The following is a 19,755-nucleotide window of genomic DNA, read 5'->3' as shown; positions in this document are numbered from 1 at the left end:
TAGTATGTACTCGAATTTATATAATTCAAATTGGCATTGAATGATCAGAGTAAGTAGATACCTATTTTTCAGAAATTTTATTATAAGCCTCCAGTATTATTATTTATTTGATCTCCATAGAAGATGTGGCATGTTTTAAAAAAAGTGAACACTCATGATATTTATCTGAATAAACATTTCTCTTTTGTTGAAAAAACACTTATTTTCCATTAAATAATGGAAAACTTAATTACATATTTCCTACAGCTTGTATGTGAGCCATAGAAAGGAGACATAGAAGGAAAATAGAGAAGTAATGAGAAAAAATGGGAAGAACACTGGAAAGGCGGGTTTAGATCCCTTCCCAAGATCCTTTGGTTATGAGATTCTGATATCAGAGTCAAGAGAATGGACTTAAGTCAATGTTCTGCCACAATCCAGTTGTGTAATAATATGAAAAATCATAGACTATGAAATATTCATAGGACTTTAGAGATCTTTTACTAAAACTTTTCTAGAAGTGAGCTAAGGCGTAGAGGGGATCAACGAAGGCCACACATATATGCCAGGACTGGAAACCATTCCTCTCAGCTGCTCTGGGCTTCTTTCCATAGAACACTGTATCTTAAAATGATACATATTTTCCCTATGTATTTGTTTCCTCATTCATTTAATGAGTAGATTAGACATGAACTTCTGTAAGATTCACAATAGTTTTAGAATTCTCAGTATTGGTTCACTTTGTGCTATTAAATATACATTAGACCAGTTTAACTGTATATATAGTTAAAATTGCAGAGACCTATAATGGAAAGTAAAGAAATTAAGAGGGGATGTATAGTTAAGAGTCAGAACATACTTTATTTCTGACAGGTTTTAATTGTTTTTGGCAGATCCATTGATTTTCTGTGTCACAGTCCTCAGAAATAATTCTTGTTGGTGAGATGGAAACACAGCTCTTTTCTTGAGTATAACCAGTAATTTGTAATCTGTGGAGCAAAAGAAAAACCTCCCTTAGTGTTTGTGATTTTCAAACATTAATTAATTCTCTTCATCTAGGCAATGTCTCCTACAACTTTCAGGAAACAATGGGATGCTACATTATTAAGTATAGCGTAAGTACACTGTCACATATGGGATGGTATAAACACTTAAAAAATATTTTACTTATTTATTTATTTTTTAAAAAGATTATTTATTTATTTATTTATTTATTTATTTATTTATTTGACAGAGAGAGAGACAGTGAGAGTAGGAACACAAGCAGGGGGAGTGGGAGAGGGAGAAGCAGGCTTCCCGCTGAGCAAGGAGCCCAATGTGGGACACGATCCCAGGACTCTGGGATCATCACCTGAGCCGAAGGCAGACACCAGGTGCCCTATTTATTTATTTATTTTTAAATTTTATTTTATTATGTTATGTTACTTAGTTTTATTTAGAGCACAACTGGGGGGAGGAGCAGAGGGAGAGGGAGAGTGAGACTCCCAAGTAAACTCCGTGCTGAGTGTGGAGCCAGACGTGGGACTCGACTCCGGGCTGGACACGGGGCTCGACCCCATGACCCTGAGATCTGAGCCACCTAGGCACCCTGGAATAAACTTTTAATTTAAAGCTATATAAATCTCGGGAACTTGCCAGTTCATCTTCACTGGAAAAGCATCCTCTAACAAGAAGCTTCATAATAACATATGCAAAGAACACAAGCTTTGGAAACTGGGATTCTCTTCTTATTCTTATTCTACCATTGACATATCATGTGAAAAGTTTCTTTACCAAACTTCAATTTTCTTAAATATACAGGACATAACCACTAATATTTGGGGGAGACATTGAGGTAGCACATGTGAAAGTATGACAATGCTTAAATGATATACGTGCTCAGTAAACATTAAGTACACAGTGAGTGATGGGCATACAGGGTCTACAGACTTTGGACGCAGCTAGGAGAGGTTTCGTTTGTGTGGTATGTGGTCAGGAGTTTCCTTTTTTTTCCATTCCAAACAGAGGTTGGCAGGTGTCTGCTTCAATATGCCATTAATTCCAACAAGTGTGAGGCTTGTGGCTCACTGTGGGTGAGGGTAGGAGTAGAATCAACAACGGAATAGGCAGCATTAGGGCCAGGTGCTGGGATGGGGTGAGTTCAAGACTCATGTGTTTCAAACCAAGTGGAGTGGTGGTGGTGGACAAGGTTCTGTCACAGCTTTTCTTTGTTACTTCCTTGCATTTCTTCATGCAGCCCCTTGGGCCTGAGCAACCAGTTTGATTCCTCCCCAGGGTCTGACACTCTTGTCAAATTTTGAACTTCTCTCAACTAGGCTATTGCCGAAGTCTGCCATGTTTTACTTCTTCTGTGCTTTTGATGCATTCTTCAGCTTTCAAGATAACTTTTTTAATGCTCAGATGGCCAGGTCAATGATTGTCTTTCCAAAAGGCCCTCAATCTCAGACTGGTTCTCTAAACTTACCTTATTTAATCCCTAAACAGTCCTGAGAGAAAAATTATTATCACCCTCTATTTTTCTCCTTACCAGGAAGCCAGGCTGACAGTTAAAATGAAAGCAGAATCTGATACCCTTTCTACTATAACCTGACACCTTCCAGGGTGATCTGATCACTGCCATCTTAATCAAAGCATCATTTTTATCCCAGAGTAAAATGGAATGTTCAGCTGAATTTAATCCATCCACTTTATCTATATTTCTGCTCACAGACACTTCAGTGTTTTCCAATTTTATTATGAACCTCAGTAAAATAAGTATACACACATACTAAATTGAATCAACCAAAATTAACTTTTACTATGCATGAAAAAATAAAAATAAGTCAATATCAAATTTTCATTTATATGTAAATAAAGTATAAAAATAATACCCAGAAAGCATATAAAAATGAGGATAGATTTATGTGTGGGTGTGACATATGTGTAGGGTATGTGTGGTGTACATGTGTGTTGTATATGTGTAGTGAGTATGTTTTGTGTGTGGTGTGTGTGGTGTATGTGGGATGTGTGTTTGGTGTATGTGGGTGTTGTTTTTGGTGTGTTTTGCTGTGTGTGTTTGTGGTGTGTTTGTTGTGTACATGTGGTGTGAGGATAGATTTTATTTAACAGAATGAGTATGCTTGCCTTTTCGTAAGTTTATTCTACTCCAGAACACTTATTTTATTTACTTACTCATTTATTTATTTTAGATTTATTTATTTCAGAGAGAGTGAGAGAGAGAGCACACGGAGAGAGGCAGAAGGAGAGAGAATCCCAAGCAGACTCCATGCTGAATGGGGAGCCCAACACGAGGCTCGATTCCCGGGACCCTGAGATCATGACCTGAGCTGAAACGAAGAGCCAGATGCTTAACCAACTGCGTTTCCTGGAACACTTATTTTAAAATAATCTTTTAAAGAATCACATTTTAAAAAATAGTTTAGAACATGGGTCAAACAATGTGAAAATTTACTAATTAAGCCAGCTTTAATACTTTTCCATAACAATTATCACTATAGCTTAGATAAACGTGAACAAGCTCCTGCGTCTTAAATTTCATGTTTTTTCCTCATGTTTTTTGAAGGATAAAAAAAATTTTAACTATAATTTATACAAATTTGATTGAATCATTCACAGACAAAAAAAACACAACATAATATCATCTCTTCTGAAAAATTTATCAAAAAGTTCTTTACAGAAACATTATTGAATTCCTACATACTTTTGCTTCTGAGGGAAAAAAACTCTTCCTTTGCTGTACAATTAACCATGAATTCTGTTAAAATATGTAATTTACCTGTGCAGCATCAACCCTCCTATTACACTGCTAGTTATCTTGACCATCTTACACAAGAAACTATAATGAGACACCCAAGAGAAAATAGCAATTAGATCCTTTGTGGCCTATGCCATATTAATCCCATTCCCTCAAATAACTGTCTCCTTTACACCACTGGTTAAAATATACAGCTAACCCTCAACTGACATTTGTTTGAACTACACAGGTTCACTTCTATGCATTTTTTTCTTTTTCGATAAGTACAGTAAAGTATTGTAAATGTATTTTCTGTTTTTATAATTTCTCAATAACATTTTCTTTTCTCTAGCTTATTGTAAGAATATGGTATAGAATACATATAACATATAAAATATATGTTAATCAATAAGGCTTTTCATGTGTCTGGGTTCTGCATGCTGATATTTACTTTTCTTTCCCTCTTATATTTACTGTTCCAGTGCTGATTATGACCTCCCAAGATATATTGTCCCACAATTTGAAAAACACTACTTAAAAATGTTTGCACGATAAAAACCTCCAGCTAGAGATTGCTTAGTTTTATATGCTCCTCCCCAAAAAAGTTAGTCTGTTCCCTTCTCCTCTAAAACACCCTTGCAGATAAAAATATATATTGCTATAATGGGCTGATGTCTTTTCACATATGGAACTTTTCAACCAACCAACTTCAACATCATTCATCTTAGTCTATTCTGAACCTTTTGAAAATTTCTAAACTAAATTAAAACCACAAACCTCAATCTTCCATAACAGTGTTACTATTCTGAAATATTAACCTGATTTGGGAGTGAATATTCAAATTAGCTGATCTAATACTCACACATTTGAATTTAAAAATGAACCATTTATCCACTTCCATTTCTTCTCCGATAATGTTAAATTTAGTCCAATCCAAAATAGCATTCCCTTTTCATTTATCCACATTCGTATGAGTTTCTATCAATAAAATGAAAAGAAATGACTGAATATTGAATCTGCATTATCTATTCATGGTTTGCATTTTTCTACTCATTCTCTAAAACAGAGTTCAAATCTCACCTAGTCTATGATGCCTTTCCTAACTCCCCATCAGAGTTAATTATTCCTTCTTTGTGATATTATTGTCTCTATATTTATATCCATATTGCTGCATGCATCAGATTATATTCAATTATTTGCCTACACCTGTGTGTAGTCTCTCACACTGTGAGCATCTTGAAGTGAAATTTGCTACTTCTATCTGCATAGAACCTTTGGGCTAAAGCCCAAAGATCTTGGAATGGTTAGAAAAAAGTGCTAAGCTTTATTAAGGTATCTTATTTAATTATTTACCAATTCTTCCTGATCTCGAATAAGCAGCAAACTGGATTCTTTTGTGGAACAGTCAGTCAGACTATCTTTCCAAGTGTTGGAAGCACGAGAAAGAAACAAGCATTTTTCTGTGAGTATATGCCAACCTTCTGGGCACTTTAACAGATCTGTTTTCTCTGAAGTAAACAGAAAGAAGAAATAAATAAGTGTTATATTTCTATCCTGTCTCCACTCACCACAACTAATCACACATGCACAGGTCATTATAGATGCACAGAAGTCTCTAATTATCACTGTGAGAACAACAAATGAATTTATTATAATTTTGAGGTTTTTGAGACTTACTGTTCATTCTGGTATCAAGAATTGGAAATTCATGACCAGTTATATCGAGCATAAATGGAGTCATAGAATATTAGAATAGGGAAAGACCATCAACATCATTTAAGCAGCCACATCCTACTTTTTAAGGCACTGACAGAATAATTTAAGTCCACACAATCAGATGGTGGTAGAGTCAAAACTATTCCTGAGTTTCCTTAAATCCATCACTAGTGCTGACTCCATTATATATCCAATATGTAGTTATCTAAAAAATGTTTACTTTAAACAACATGTAAACTGCAAGGCAGATAATAATTGATTTCACTAAATTAATGACAAATTCTATGGAAAATTTCTAATTGCCAAATTATCTATTTGCTAACTTAAGGCAATCTATTGGATAACATTTTCCAGAAGGATTTTCCAGGTTTCCTAAAATTTCTGTTCTGTAAGAATGTGCACAATCCATGATCACATTCTGCTACAGTCATTAAACAATAGTGTCTTTATTAACTCACACTACCTACTGGAGCAAGATTGATGTCTTAAGATTAATGGACAAAAGTTAACTCTTTGACATACTCATTAAGATCATCAAATATTTTTGTGTGAGTGCATAGTTAACTTTTTAACATGGTATTTGGCTATTAATTATTGAATATTCTAACAGCAACTTCCCATGAGGCAGCGTGAACTGGTGATTAAGATCATAGACTTAATCTATGATGTAATTTCTGGCCACAGGTGTAATTTCCATTGTCACCTCTTACTAGGTGTATGACCCTAAGTGAGTTGTTTTCCCTTTCCATTTCTTAGTTTTGTCAAACATAGGTGTAATTTCCGTTGTCACTTCTTACTAGGTGTATGACCCTAAGTGAGTTGCTTTCCCTTTCCATTCCTTAGTTTTGTCAAACATAAAATCAGAAAGATAATGCCATCTTAACTTATGGGTTGTTAGGAGCTTTTACTACTGTAACATATAGTATCTGTCAAATATGGGCTATTATTTTTAGGAAGTTCAAGCTACCAAATTACCTGTTGTTTCATTCCTGTTCTCTTGAGCATCCACTCGGCTTTCTTCTATGAATGAGTTTCGTCTTAAGAAAATCACTAGTAAGTAAGGAGAAACCATTAAGAAGATTAAATGCTGAATGTGGTGAAATGGATATGTTACATTGATCACTTCAGGAGACTATATTATCTCAACAAGGCTGAGTGTGGACAGAAGATAAAGCGATAGTAATGTAGCCAAGAGTCTAGTTAGAACCCAGAATACATACACAAGAAAACACATGGAATGGTGAACTCACACAGACACTGACTTACCTGCTGTCTACTCCTAAGTTGTTTATACTCCTGACCAAGCTTTGTCATCTTCAAAATAAATATAATTATGTCTACCCCATGGGAGAGGTTGCCTAGTGCAATGTGGAATTTAGTAGGCACTTAAAAAAACTGTAAATAAGGGAAAATTTTATTTTTCTTTGTCACTGTCATGTTTTTATTATAGCTGTGATCATTTTCAGGTTCTGGGAGCACATCTAAAATACCCCATGAAGACGATCAGAACAATTAGGAAGAGAAATGTGAAAGGCTGAAGTTTGCAGAGATTTGGGCTGAGCATTGTGAAAAGCTTTGTTTTGTAATTGTTTTTATTTTATTGGTCTTTCACTAAGTTTGGGGTGGCCAAATGATGTTGATACTCTAATATTTGTGATAGAAATAATATAAATATTCTGAAGCAAATGATCTTGAATTACTTACCTGAAACACTCAGTCCAATCACAGTCAAAGTAAGAAGAATAATCACAGTACAACCAAGTTTCAGAGCAAATTGATGCCAAGGTGAACCTTGACAGACATCTGAGAAGTTAAGAAAATACACTCAGTTAATCCAGTTGAGTTAATCTGGTACAAAAAGCAAGGGTGTTTTGGATCACGTATAGACAGATTCAGGATGGGAGCTGGGGGCAGGAAAGAACAATCAGCCATATTAGGGACCCACGAGGTGGATCCTCAGTCAGATCCAGCTGAGAGTTTGCTCACTGATAAAACAGATATATTTGTGCTTGTCTTATGTACAAATGATCGGTATAATAATCAAATGGGCTAGATATGAAAAGTTTTGAAAAATTCCAAGTGCTGTGTGAAAATGAAACAAATACCATATTATAGGGAGTAAGTCAAAGAATTTTGTCTAAAAAAAGATGGCCATTGTCCATTCAAGGTGTTTTAGAAAGAGCTCTATTGAGGCTCTATTTTGTGCTAAGCACCATTTTAGGTTTCGGTGATATACAACAATTCTATTCTTGGACATGGATTCCTCTACTTTATTGTCATCTAAAACAATTATCTCCAACTTGAGTCAGATGTATGGCATTCAAGGAAGAGTGTTTTGTGAAGCTGCATATTATTTTCAGTATTTCAACGAATGTAACATAGCACCAACTGATGTCTACAACATTGCATAGTCTAACAAAATATCAAATACATTTGTATTTCTCTGTAGTCATATCATTTACAATATATTGTATATCTCATATTCATCAGATTGTGATTGTATTAATTAATGAAATGGGAGGCTTAATTAATTAATTGATGAAATGTTTTTGGTTCTCGACATCTTGACATATTTGTTTTATTTTTTTAAAGATTTTATTTTTTTATTTGACAGAAAGAGAGAGAGCACAAGAAGGGGGGAGTGGCAGGCAGAGGGAGAAGCAGGCTCCCTGATGGGGGCTTGATCTCAGGATTCTGGGATCATGACCTGAGCCAAAGTCAGATGCTTTAGCTGACTGAGCCACCTAGGCATCCTGGTTCTAGACATCTTTAAAAATTTGGATTTCATAGGGAAAAATAATGAAAATAATTTTCTAATAAAAAAATTTGTCCCACAATTCTTTCAGGTCTTGACTCAAATGTCATCTTGCCATCAGGTTCTGTAGATATTCCATTTGATACTGTCCCTCCCCCAAAGCTAAATTCTACTTCTATTTTTTATTTTTATCAGTTGCACTTAATATCATGTGGTCTTTTTTACATATACTTAGTTCTTTGTCTATCTGTGTCTATGGTAGTATAATATAAACATAATAAAGGAAAAGATTTTTTTCTGTATTTTGTTGACTCCTGTCATCTCAGCACTGATGGCCTAGCACACAGAAGGTGCTTATTTTTGAATGAATGAATAACCTCTAGAGGCATTTTCCCAACACCTTACTTACTTTGCTAAGGGACCAAACCCCTCGGCTGGAACAAAATAGGTCAACGCTCACATCTCTGCCTGGCTTTACTGACTCCTTTGGTTTTCTCACTATTTTATGGTAACCACAGCCTGAAAAACAGCCAAAAGCTCAGGAGTGGTGTCACAGTAATTGTCATATCAGCTCAGTGTCTTTTAATGACACATTTTGTTGACTTTATTCTACTTTTTTTCAGGTTCGTTTTTAGGATGATATTTTGTAGGATGAAAATATAATCAGACCAGACAAATTTTCTGGACCCATTGATTTGGGGTCATAGAGAGTAGATTTTGAGGAAAATCTCCCTGCCTTTTTTTTTTCTTCCCTTCTTCTGACATCCCCTTTCAACACCATCTTCCTTTCTCTCCACTTTTGCTAGATCTGAATAGGGTCAGAGAAGTTTTACTCTTTCCCATAAAAAAATAACTGTGGCTAGACCAAACGCCAACCGTAAGTTACCAAAATCCTCCAATTCCCCTTAATCTCCATATGAAAAGTATAGTGAAACTTATTTGGTAACACCGAACCTTTTTTCCCAATTTGGAACATTGATAATTTAAGAGTTTCAAACCTACCTCAAGTCATCCTAAAAGAATAGAGTCCACATGCTTAGCCCAATATGAAACAAATACCAGGTTAGATAAAAATCCCAATATTACATTTGGTTAGATTTCAGAAAGTCATGATAATTTCATACGTATTTTCTGCCTAGTTCCAGGTCTTTTTTCACCCATGTCCAGGTCATGGCATCCCTCACCTATTACTTCATACTACACGTCCCCATTTTATTTATTTATTTATTTTGTTCACTGACACGGAAAAGTGCTGATTCCAACAAGTGTCAAATAGGTTCTTTCGTTAATGATATTCTCCAGTGTCTCAAGGCTTATCTCCTAAACTGTGATACTTTTCAAGTATCAAGTGTCAAAGCTATCAATGTCAAACCATCACATTGTAATTATACTGAAGTCTTCAATCTTGAATGTGATTTTTTCCAGAAATTCTTCCCCCCTTCTCTTTGGAGAGTGAAGGATGTTAATCATTAAGCTAATACTTTCCATTGTGAAAAAAATACTATGGAAGTGAATTCACTGGAACTTAATCTTAGTATTTTGTGAAGGGATTTGGAATAAGGTAGGTTACCATTGCAGGAAGGTAGCAATGTGTTTCTAAAAAATATTACTTTGTTCATATGTGTAAAATGTTTCTTCCTGGTTTTTAACCAAGGCTCAGTAATAGAAGTGATGTTGACTTTTCACACTAATATCTTTTTTTAAAAAAGATTTTATTTATTTATTTGACAGAGAGAGTAAGAGAGCGCAAGCAGGGGGAGTGGGAGAAGCAGGCTCCCCACTGAGCAGGGAGCCCGAGGAAGGGCTTGATCCCTAGGCCTAACTGAGTGAGCCACCCAGGTGCCCCAGTACATTTATAATCTGTGCATCCTTAAGCTGATGGTGGGAAAAACAGAAGGGGTTGCCGTTTTTAGAAACATATGAAAAATACATTGTTAAAATGTCTATGCTACCCAGAGCAATCTATACCTTCAACGCCAACCCAATCAAAATTCCAATGACATTTTTCAAAGTGCTGGAACAAACAATCCTAAAATTTGTATGGAATCAGAAAAGACCCTGAATCGCCAAGGAAATGCTGAAAAAGAAAAACAAAGCTGGGGACATCACGTTGCCCGATTTCAAGCTATATTACAAAGCAGTGATCACCAAGACAGCATGGTACTGGCACAAAAACAGGCATATAGACCAATGGAACAGAATAGAGACCCCAGATATGGACCTTCAACTCTATGGTCAAATAATCTTTGACAAAGCAGGAAAGAATAGCCAATGGAAAAAAGACAGTCTCTTCAATAAATGGTGCTGGGAAAATTGGACAGCTATATACAGAAGAATGAAACTCAACCATTCTCTAACATCATGCACAAAGATAAACTCAAAATGCATGAAAGACCTCAATGTGAGATGGGAATCCATCAAAATCCTAGAGGAGAACATAGGCGGTAACCTCTTTGACATCGGCCACAGCAACTTCTTTCAAGATACATCTCCAAAGGCAAGTGAAACAAAAGCAAAATGAACTTTTGGGACTTCGTCAAGATAAAAAGCTTCTGCACTGCAAAGGAAACAGTCAAAACAAAACAAAGAGGCAACCCACAGAATGGGAGAAGATATTTGCAAATGACACTACAGATGAGGGGCTGGTATCCAAGATCTATAAAGAACTTCTCAAACTCAACACCCAAAAAACAAATAATCAAGTCAAAAAATGGGCAGAAGACATGACATGAATAGACAGTTCTCCAAAGAAGACATACAAATGGCTAACAGACACATGAAAAAATGTTCATCATCATTAGCCATCAGGGAAATTCAAATCAATACCACACTGAGATACCACCTTACACCAGTTAGAATGGCAAAAATTGACAAGGAGGAAACAACAAGTGTTGGAGAGGTTGTGGAGAAAGGGGCACCCTCTTTACATTGTTGGTGGGAATGCAAGTTGGTACAGCCACTTTGGAAAACAGTGTGGAGGTGCCTCAGAAAATTAAAAATAGAGCTACCCTATGACCCAGCAATTGAACTACTAGGTATTTACCCCAAAGACACAGATGTAGTGTAAAGAAGAGCCATATGCACCCCAGTGTTCATTGCAGCAATGTCCGCCAATAGCCAAACTGTGCAAAGAGCCGAGATGCCCTTCAACAGATGAATGGATAAAGATGATGTGGTCCATATGTACAGTGGAATATTACTCAGCCATCAGAAAGGATGAATACCCAACTTTTACATCAAAGTGGATGGGACTGGAGGAGATTACGCTAAGTGAAATAAGTCAAGCAGAGAAAATCAATTATCATATGGTTTCACTTATTTGTGGGACGTAAGGAATAGCGTGGAGGTCACTAGGAGAAGGAAGGGGAAATGAAGGGGGGGACATTGGAGGGAAAGATGAACCATGAGAGATTATGGACTCTGAAAAACAAACAGGGTTTTAGAGGGGAGGGTGTGGGGGGTGGTGGGTTAGCCCGGTGATGGATATTAAGGAGGGCACGTACTGGATGGAGCACTGGGTGTTATATGAAAAGAATGAATGGTGGATCAGTACATCAAAAACTAATGATGTATTGTATGGTGATTAATATAACGTAATAAAATTGAATTAAAAAATTAAATAATAAAAATAAAAGGCAAAAAAAGAAACATATGAAAAACGTATGTTCATATATTATAAAAATATATCCAGCATTCTTGATGATAATATTCTGAATTTAAAAATTTCTAAGGTATTTCTTTTTATTTTCTTTTGTGATTGTATTAATGAAATGGGAGGCTTAAGTAATTAATTAATCAATGAAATGTATTTTGGTTCTCGACATCTTTGTTTTGTTTTTTTAAAGATTTTATTTATTTATTTGACAGAGAGGGAGCACGAGCAGGGGGAGCAGCAGGATCCCTGATGTGGGGCTTGATCCCAGGACCTTGGGATCATGACCTGAGCCGAAGGCAGACACTTAACTGAGCCACCCAGGCGCCCCCACACTAATATCTTGATAAAAAAAGAAATCTACAAGGTGCGTGCTTTTCTTTGCAGTTAGTGTTACCTACAGACAAACTCTGCTTCACCACTGCAACCATAATATAGAATTGCTGCTCATCCTCAGAGCAGTGATTTAAAACCATAAATATGAGAGGAAATTCTAACTCTGGAAGATAAACAAATGCCAAAAGGAAAATCAAAGGTACTTACCTTGAGGAAGTGATGGGGGTGATGAACTTGCAAAGCAAGAGCCCTTGGATAAGTTTAAGTCAGCATATACCACTTGTCTATCCATTGTAAGCAGGGGAATATGGCACTTAACGTATGTATAAGGACAGACTCCAAGTTCTGTGAGTCAAGATCAGCAAAAGGAAGTGCCCAGTCTGAAATGCTTTGTTGTTTCTCTTGTAACCCCTCCCACCCATATTTTTAGCTGTGGGTTTCCTCTGTAAATTAGGGAGACAATTCACTTATTGGGTGTCTGACATACTTGGGTATGTAATATCTACTTTTCTTAATTAACTGGTCTGTTGTTTGACAAAATTTTGGGAAGATTTTGTTGTTGTCCTTCTAACCATCCCTTTTGAGTATCTTTCTCAGGGTCAGGACCAGCATGAGGCAAATGAGACACTCATCTAGGGTGGATATTTAAGGAACTCTCCAAAAAGACTCAGTAATCAAGAGAAATAATAGTTAATGTAAAGTTACAAAAAATAAACATTTATGCAAAAACGGCAGGATGCCTTTTAAAAGCTCTAAATTCTCATCCTGAAATATTTGTGTTCCAAATAAAGCTGCAAAATGTGGAAAATAGCATTTAAATGTGGAAACGGCTCCTTAATAAGATAATTAAATAAAGCACCCATAAACCACTCTTAGCTTAGTTCTAAAGGCATTCGTGAGTATAACAAAGTTTGCACATAAGTAAAAAATTGAAATCCGCCAGAATTATAGAAGGTGGAGCACTTGAGTCTGTGGAACTTCCTCTTTCAAGGATTTTCAGGCATAAGACCTTGGATGCCATGAAGTCTGAACTCTGACATGCCCACATCACAAATGAGAAAAGAGAAAACCAGGGATTTCCTCAAAGTCACTTACTGTAATCAGGGCAGAATTGTACCAAATGCTGAAAATCACTGGACAGTGAAAACTGTCTCCTGGCTTTGATTCCCCAGAAGGCAGGAAGTGTCTATTCACAGCAGAAAGTTTTCATTCTGTGCCTGCTATAGAAGCACATGCTTACTCCTTAAAGATTACTGATAATTATGAAAAGTAAGCATGTGTGAGTTGAATGACCCACAAAGAAAAGTATGACATTTAAAAAAAATTTTTATTAGATTTTATTTATCCATTTGGCAGAGAGAGAGAGAGAGAGAGAGTGTGAGCACAAGCAGGGGGAGTGGCAGAGGGAGAGGGAAAAGCAGGCTCCCCTCTGAGCAGGGATCTTGAAGGGGGGCACTTAATCCCAGGACTCCAGGACCATGACCTGAGCTGAAGGCAGATGCCTAACCGAGTGAGTCACCCAGGCACCCCATTACATTTATAATCTATATATCCTTAAGCTGATGGTGGGAAAAACAGAAATTGCTGTTTTTAGAAACATATGAAAAATATATGTTATATATTTTATATATGTATTATAAAATATATCCAGCATTGTTGATAATAATATTCTGAATTTAAAAATTTCTAACACATTTCTTTTTATTTTCTTGTAAGAGTTTAATTTTTAGAGTGATGCACCAGTGTTTACCCACCATTATTTAGAAGGTGGATGTTTCACCCTCCCCCAAAATTCTGAGTCTTGACTATGACATATTGGCTCACTAAAACTAGCTTAGGTTGATAGTACCATTGTATGCACTCTCCGGTGACTCAGTGACAATGTTCTTTAACTATCCGACTATTTGGTAACTAAGAGTCACTTTATTTGTGCTATTTCATTTGGTTTTGTCACATACTTCACCTAAATTTTTATTTTATTTTATTTTATTTTATTTTTTAAAAAGATTTTATTTATTTATTTTGAGAAAGAGAGATAGAGAGAGCACACATGTACAAGCAGGGAGGAGGGCAGAGGCAGAAGAAAAGAGAATTTCAAGCAGACACCATGCTGAACATGGAGCCCAACACAGAGCTCGATCTCAAGACCTTGAGATCATGACCTGAGCTGAGACCAGGAGTCAAAGGCTTAACTGACTGAGCCACCCAAGCACCCCTAGAGGATTTTAATTAAATATCAAATATATATAGCATGTTTTACAGATAGAACAATAATTGAATGAAAAACTGAGTTAATATTTTGCAGTTTTAATAACATGTCTTTTTAGACAACCATATTTAAATCCATATGGCAACCTTGCCTTTCTTAAAATTTCCATTGATAAAAAATAGAGTTCATATTGATATGAAAATGTTTGTGTCAATGCCTGGGCCTTGCCAAAAGATTGAAAATAGAAATGACTGAAATATAATTAATTAGAATGAATTTCCAGTTTTCCCCAATCTTGACTCTAACAATGAATGAGAGAGAAACTGTACACTGGCAGGAAGGTGATAATGAGCTGATGGCTAATGGCAGAAGTGAATGTAAGTAAAAAACACTTTGGGAAAGTCTAGTAATTATAAGTAACATTTGTAAAGATCTTTATTTTTTTGGTATTTGTATAACTTCTTGACTTGAAATCACCTAAATTTTTAGAGTAAACATAATCTGCCAGGATTATGGAAGGGTATACTGGGTCACCTAGATAGAACAATTATTCTTGAATTTTAGTGTCTATACAAGGACCACCTGAAAACTTGTTAATAATGTAGAATCTTGTTACATATACTCTTCCCTTCCTAAGATACAGTTAGTCTGGGGTGGGGATGTGCTAAAAAATCATCCCAGGTAACTGAGGTGGTTCATGAGCCACAAATAAAAAAACACTCATGTAGCAAGTAAAAAATGTGAGGATATTTGAGAAAGATCAATAGAGTGAACAGAAGTCTGATAATCAGGGGATTTAAGTAATGTTTTTAGTGCACTAAAGTTTAATTTAAAGTTACGCAACACTGGGGTGCCTGAGTGCCTCAGTTCATTAAGCATCAGCCTTTGGCTCAGAGTCCTGGGATGGAGCCTAGTGTAGGGCTCCCGCTCAGTGGAGAATCTGCTTGTCCTCCCTTCCCCAAGCTCATGCTCTCCTTCTCTTTCAAATAAATAAATAAAATCTTAAAAAAAAGTAAAGTTATGCAGCATGATTTGATTATTAGGAATCCACAATGGCCATATGAAAAATAATTTATTTGAATGTTCCTTTCAGAGCATTTCCTTCAAACAGAAGCTTGTAAAAGTCTGAACTGCAAAAGCATAAACTGGCTCGAAGAGAAGTAGAAACAAAAGATGAGTCTTTACTTGTGCATATGTACTATACAACATATTGATGGTTCATTTTGTTTGTTACAGCCAACTGCACAATCATCTATCACAAAAGACACTTATTGTGTGATCGTGATTGTATACATAAACCCTTTATAAGAATTCACACCTGGAGAATTTTTCTAGTTATGTTCATCTAATCATCTAGATGGCACTTTTGCAAAAAGCATATCAGAATTTAGGAATATACTGTCACATATATATGCATATATCTTATATGCATATATATGTGACAGTACATTCCTGACTATATATACACATATACACATACATACAGAGATAGGCACACATAATATATATGATGTTAAAGCTAAATATTTCAGAGAATGAATGATTGCAAACTCTAAGATTTAGAATGTGTAATAGTAGCAATAATATTGAGTAGCTCAAAAAACAATAAAGATAGTTTTCTTTTTACTATATCACCTCTTTTGACATTGAGCTTTCCTAGGTTCATAGTGGGAGTTGGAGTGGAGAGGAAGAGAGAGTAAAATAAAAACATTACTTTTGAATGTGAAGAAATATAACAGAGGCCAGAAGATAGCTAGGAAATGGAGAAATGAGTGGTAAGAGAATAATTTGGTGCAAGAAGGTGAAAACACAGAGGCAGTATGTGGTAATCATGAGACAAGAAAATCCATTCCAGGCTTATAATATAAAAGAAAAGGCAGACTAGGAAGCTACAGGCTCACTTTCTTTCACTGAATTAACAACCATATATGGACCAGAACATCTCTGTAAGAACTCTAGAGACCAGTTGAGAAACTGCAGCACCCAGGCCACTGTAAAACCAAGAAAACGTTCCACCAAAAGGGGTAGGATAATTCCCAGCATTTGGTACACTCGTTAGTGCCCTTACCCCTACACAGCATATTGTGGAGCCATCAGGAGGAAACCCCATGTAACCTCCTTCAAGATGGAAAAAAAAAAAAAAGAGTGTACCATGCACCCAACATTCTGGATTGTCTGAGGGCTACTCAAGGAACTGGCTTCTGTCTTGCCTGACTCAGAGTGCACAGGGGACCAACTCAAGATAAACTACTGAAAACAGGTGAGCAGCAAGCAGAGCTACAGTATTGCAGGCAGACATGGGAGGAAGGAAATGAAGAAAATTATTCCATTCACAATAGCATCAAAAAGAATAAAATACTTAGAAATAAACCCAATTAAGGAAATGAAAGACTTGTATATTGAAATCTATAAAACATTACTGAAAGAAATGAGATAATACATAAATAAATGGAAACGTAGCCCATGTTCATGGATTGGAAGGCTTAATATTGTTAAAATGTGCATACTGCATAAAATAATCTTTAGATTAAATGCAATTCCTATCAAAATCCCAATGACAATTTTTTTTTCAGAAATAGAAAGAAAAATGAGGTGCTTGGGTGGCTCAGTCAGTTGTGTCCAATTCTTGATTTCAACTCAGATCATGATTTCAGGGTCATGGGACTGAGCCCCATGTTGGGCTCTATGCTGGACTTAGAGCCTGCTTGGGATTCTCTTTCTCTCCCTTGGCCCCTACTCACAAAAAAAAAAAAAAAGAAAAGAAAAGAAAAGAAAAAGAAAAAAAAAAGAAAGAAAGAAATCATCCCAAAATTCATATAGAATCTCTCGAACCTCAAATAGACAAAACAATTTTGAAAAAGAAGAACAAAGTTGGAGAACTCATACTTTCTGATTGTAAAACATATCACAAAGCTACAGTAATCAAAAGAGTGTGGTACTGGTGTGAAGACAGACAAATGAAACAATAAAATAGAGAAACTAGAAATAACTCCCATGTTTTTGGCTATATCATCTTCAACAAGTGTGCCAACACTACTCAAGAGGAAAAAAGAATCTCTCCAACAAACGATGTTGGGAAGTAGATGTCAAGAATAAAGTTGGAATCTTATCTTACATTACATATAAAAATTAACTCAAAATGCATTAGCAATGTAAATGTAAGACCTAAATTTGTAAAAGTTCTACAAGAAAACATATAGGAAAATCTTTATAACATTGAACTTGGCAATGATTTCTTTCTTTTTTTTTTAAGATTTTATTTAATTGACAGAGAGAGAGAGAGACAGTGAGAGAGGGAACACAAGCAGGGGGAGTGGGAGAGGGAGAAGCAAACTTTCCACCTGAGCAGGGAGCCCAATGTGGGACTCGATTCCAGGACTCTGGGATCATGACCTGAGCCGAAGGCAGTCGCTTAACCAACTGAGCCACCCAGGTGCCCCAGCAATGATTTCTTTTATATGATACCGCCCCCAAAGCTAACAAAAGCCCAGATAGACAAATGGGACTACATCAAACTTTAAATCTTTTGTGCATCAAAGGACACAACAAAGTAAAAAAATCAGCCTACAGAATAGGAGAAAATGTTTGCAAATCATATATCTGATAAGGGGTTAATATCCAGAATGTATAAAGAATTTCTATGACTCATCTATAGCAACAACAAAAAATCAAAGAGCCTGATTAAAAAATGATCAAAGGACTTGAATAGACATATCTCTAAGATGATATACAAATGGCCAATAAGCATATAAAAAGATGATCAACATCACTAATCATCTGAACAAATGAAAACCATACTAATTAGTGTGAAATATCACTTCACACAAGTTAGTATGGTTGTTACCCCTCCCCTGCAAAAATTACAAGTGTTGACAAGGATGTGGAGAAATTGGAACCCTTGTATATTGTTGGTGGGATTGTAAAATGGTGCAACTGCTATGGAAAATAATATAGAAGTTCCTTAAAATTTTTAAATAAAACTACCATATTATATATTATTCCCATTTCTGGGTATATATTCCAAAGAATTAAAAGCAGGGTCTTAGATATTTGCATAATCATGCTCATAACAACACTATTCACGATAGCCAAGAATTGGAAGCAGCCCATATAACCATTGACAGATGAATGGATAGAGCAGAAGTGGTACACTGATACCTGTCAGAATGGCTAGGATCCAAAAGATAAGAAATAATAAGTGTTGGTGAAGATGTGGAGGAAAAAACCCTCATGTGCTGTTGGTGGGAATGAAAATGGGTGCAGCCACTGTGGAAGAGTATGGAGGTTCCTCAAAAAATTAAAAATAGAAATACTCTTGGATTCAGTAATCCTACTACTAGGTATTTACCCAAGAAAACAAAAGCACTAATTCAAAAAGATATATGCATCCCTACACTTATAACAGCATTATTTACAATAGCCAAGATATGAAAGCAACCCAAGTAGCCATGGATAGATGAATGGATAAAGAAGATGTAAGATATATAAATATACATGTATATACATTAGCTATATATATATCCATACATATATATACATGTATGGATATATATATATATATGTATAGAGAGAGAGAGAGAGAGAGAGAGAGATGCAGTGGAATATTACTCAGCCATAAGAAAGAGTGAGATCTTGCCATTTTTGACAACATGGATGGACCAGAGGGTACTATGCTAAGTGAAATGTCAGACAGAGAAAGACCAATATCACATGATTCCACTCATATGTGGAATTTAAGAAACAAGACAAAGAAACAAAGAAATGAATAAATAAAAACACTCTTTTTTAAAAGATCTTATTTATTTATTTGAGAGATAGATTGAGTGAGAGAGCACACGAGCAGGGGCAGAGGGAGAGGGAGAAGCAGGCTCCCTGCTGAGCAAGGAGCCCAACGCAGGGCTCCATCCCAGGACCCTGGGACTATGACCTGAGCTGAAGGCAGATGCTTAACCTGAGCCACCCTGATGCCCCTAAATAAAAACACTCTTAAATACAGAGGACAAACTGGTGGTTGCCAGAGGGAAGGTGGGAAGGATGGGTAAAATAGATAAAAAGGGGATTAAGAGGTAAACTTCCAGTTATAAAAAGTCATGAAGATGAAGAGTATAGCATAGGGAATATAGTCAATAATATTGTAATAACATTATATGGTAACAGATGGTGACTACACTTACCGTGGTGAGCCCTAAGTGATGTATGGAGTTGCTGAATCAATGTGTTTTATAAATGAAACCAATATAATATTGTATGTTAATTATACTTCATTAAAAAAAAAGAAATGACCAAAACAATATGATATATATACATGATAGAATATCATTCAGCCTTCAAAAGGAAGGAAATCCTGTCACATATTACAACATGTATGAATCTTG

General features: G+C 35.9%; 1 protein-coding gene across 1 annotated transcript; it reads right to left on the bottom strand.

Moving 5' to 3' along the window:
- Positions 1-804: 804 nt before the first annotated feature.
- On the bottom strand, positions 805-12,515 carry KLRB1 (killer cell lectin like receptor B1). The gene is made up of 6 exons (XM_027595298.1): positions 12,379-12,515; positions 7,133-7,231; positions 6,404-6,478; positions 5,066-5,220; positions 4,575-4,690; positions 805-968 (listed from the first exon to the last, which is right to left on the bottom strand). Exons 1-6 carry the CDS (start codon positions 12,461-12,463, stop codon positions 821-823), a joined length of 678 nt encoding a protein of 225 aa, XP_027451099.1. The 5' UTR covers positions 12,464-12,515; the 3' UTR covers positions 805-820.
- Between the last annotated feature and the right edge of the window lie 7,240 nt (positions 12,516-19,755).

This window comes from Zalophus californianus, chromosome 9 (assembly GCF_009762305.2).
Source record: "Zalophus californianus isolate mZalCal1 chromosome 9, mZalCal1.pri.v2, whole genome shotgun sequence".
Taxonomy (NCBI): Eukaryota; Metazoa; Chordata; class Mammalia; order Carnivora; family Otariidae; genus Zalophus; species Zalophus californianus.
Note: the sequence above shows the minus strand (reverse complement) of the source record. Positions and strands in the feature narration are given on the sequence as shown.

Excerpts from the sequence above, each read along its gene's own strand:
- KLRB1 (XM_027595298.1), bottom strand. The coding sequence starts at position 12,463 with ATGGATAGACAAGTGGTATATGCTGACTTAAACTTATCCAAGGGCTCT. Across the intron at positions 5,221-6,403 it reads GAACAGGAATGAAACAACAG|AGAAAACAGATCTGTTAAAG; the intron begins GTAATTTGGTAG and ends TGTTTACTTCAG. Across the intron at positions 4,691-5,065 it reads TTCGAGATCAGGAAGAATTG|AAACTCATACGAATGTGGAT; the intron begins GTAAATAATTAA and ends TTTTATTGATAG.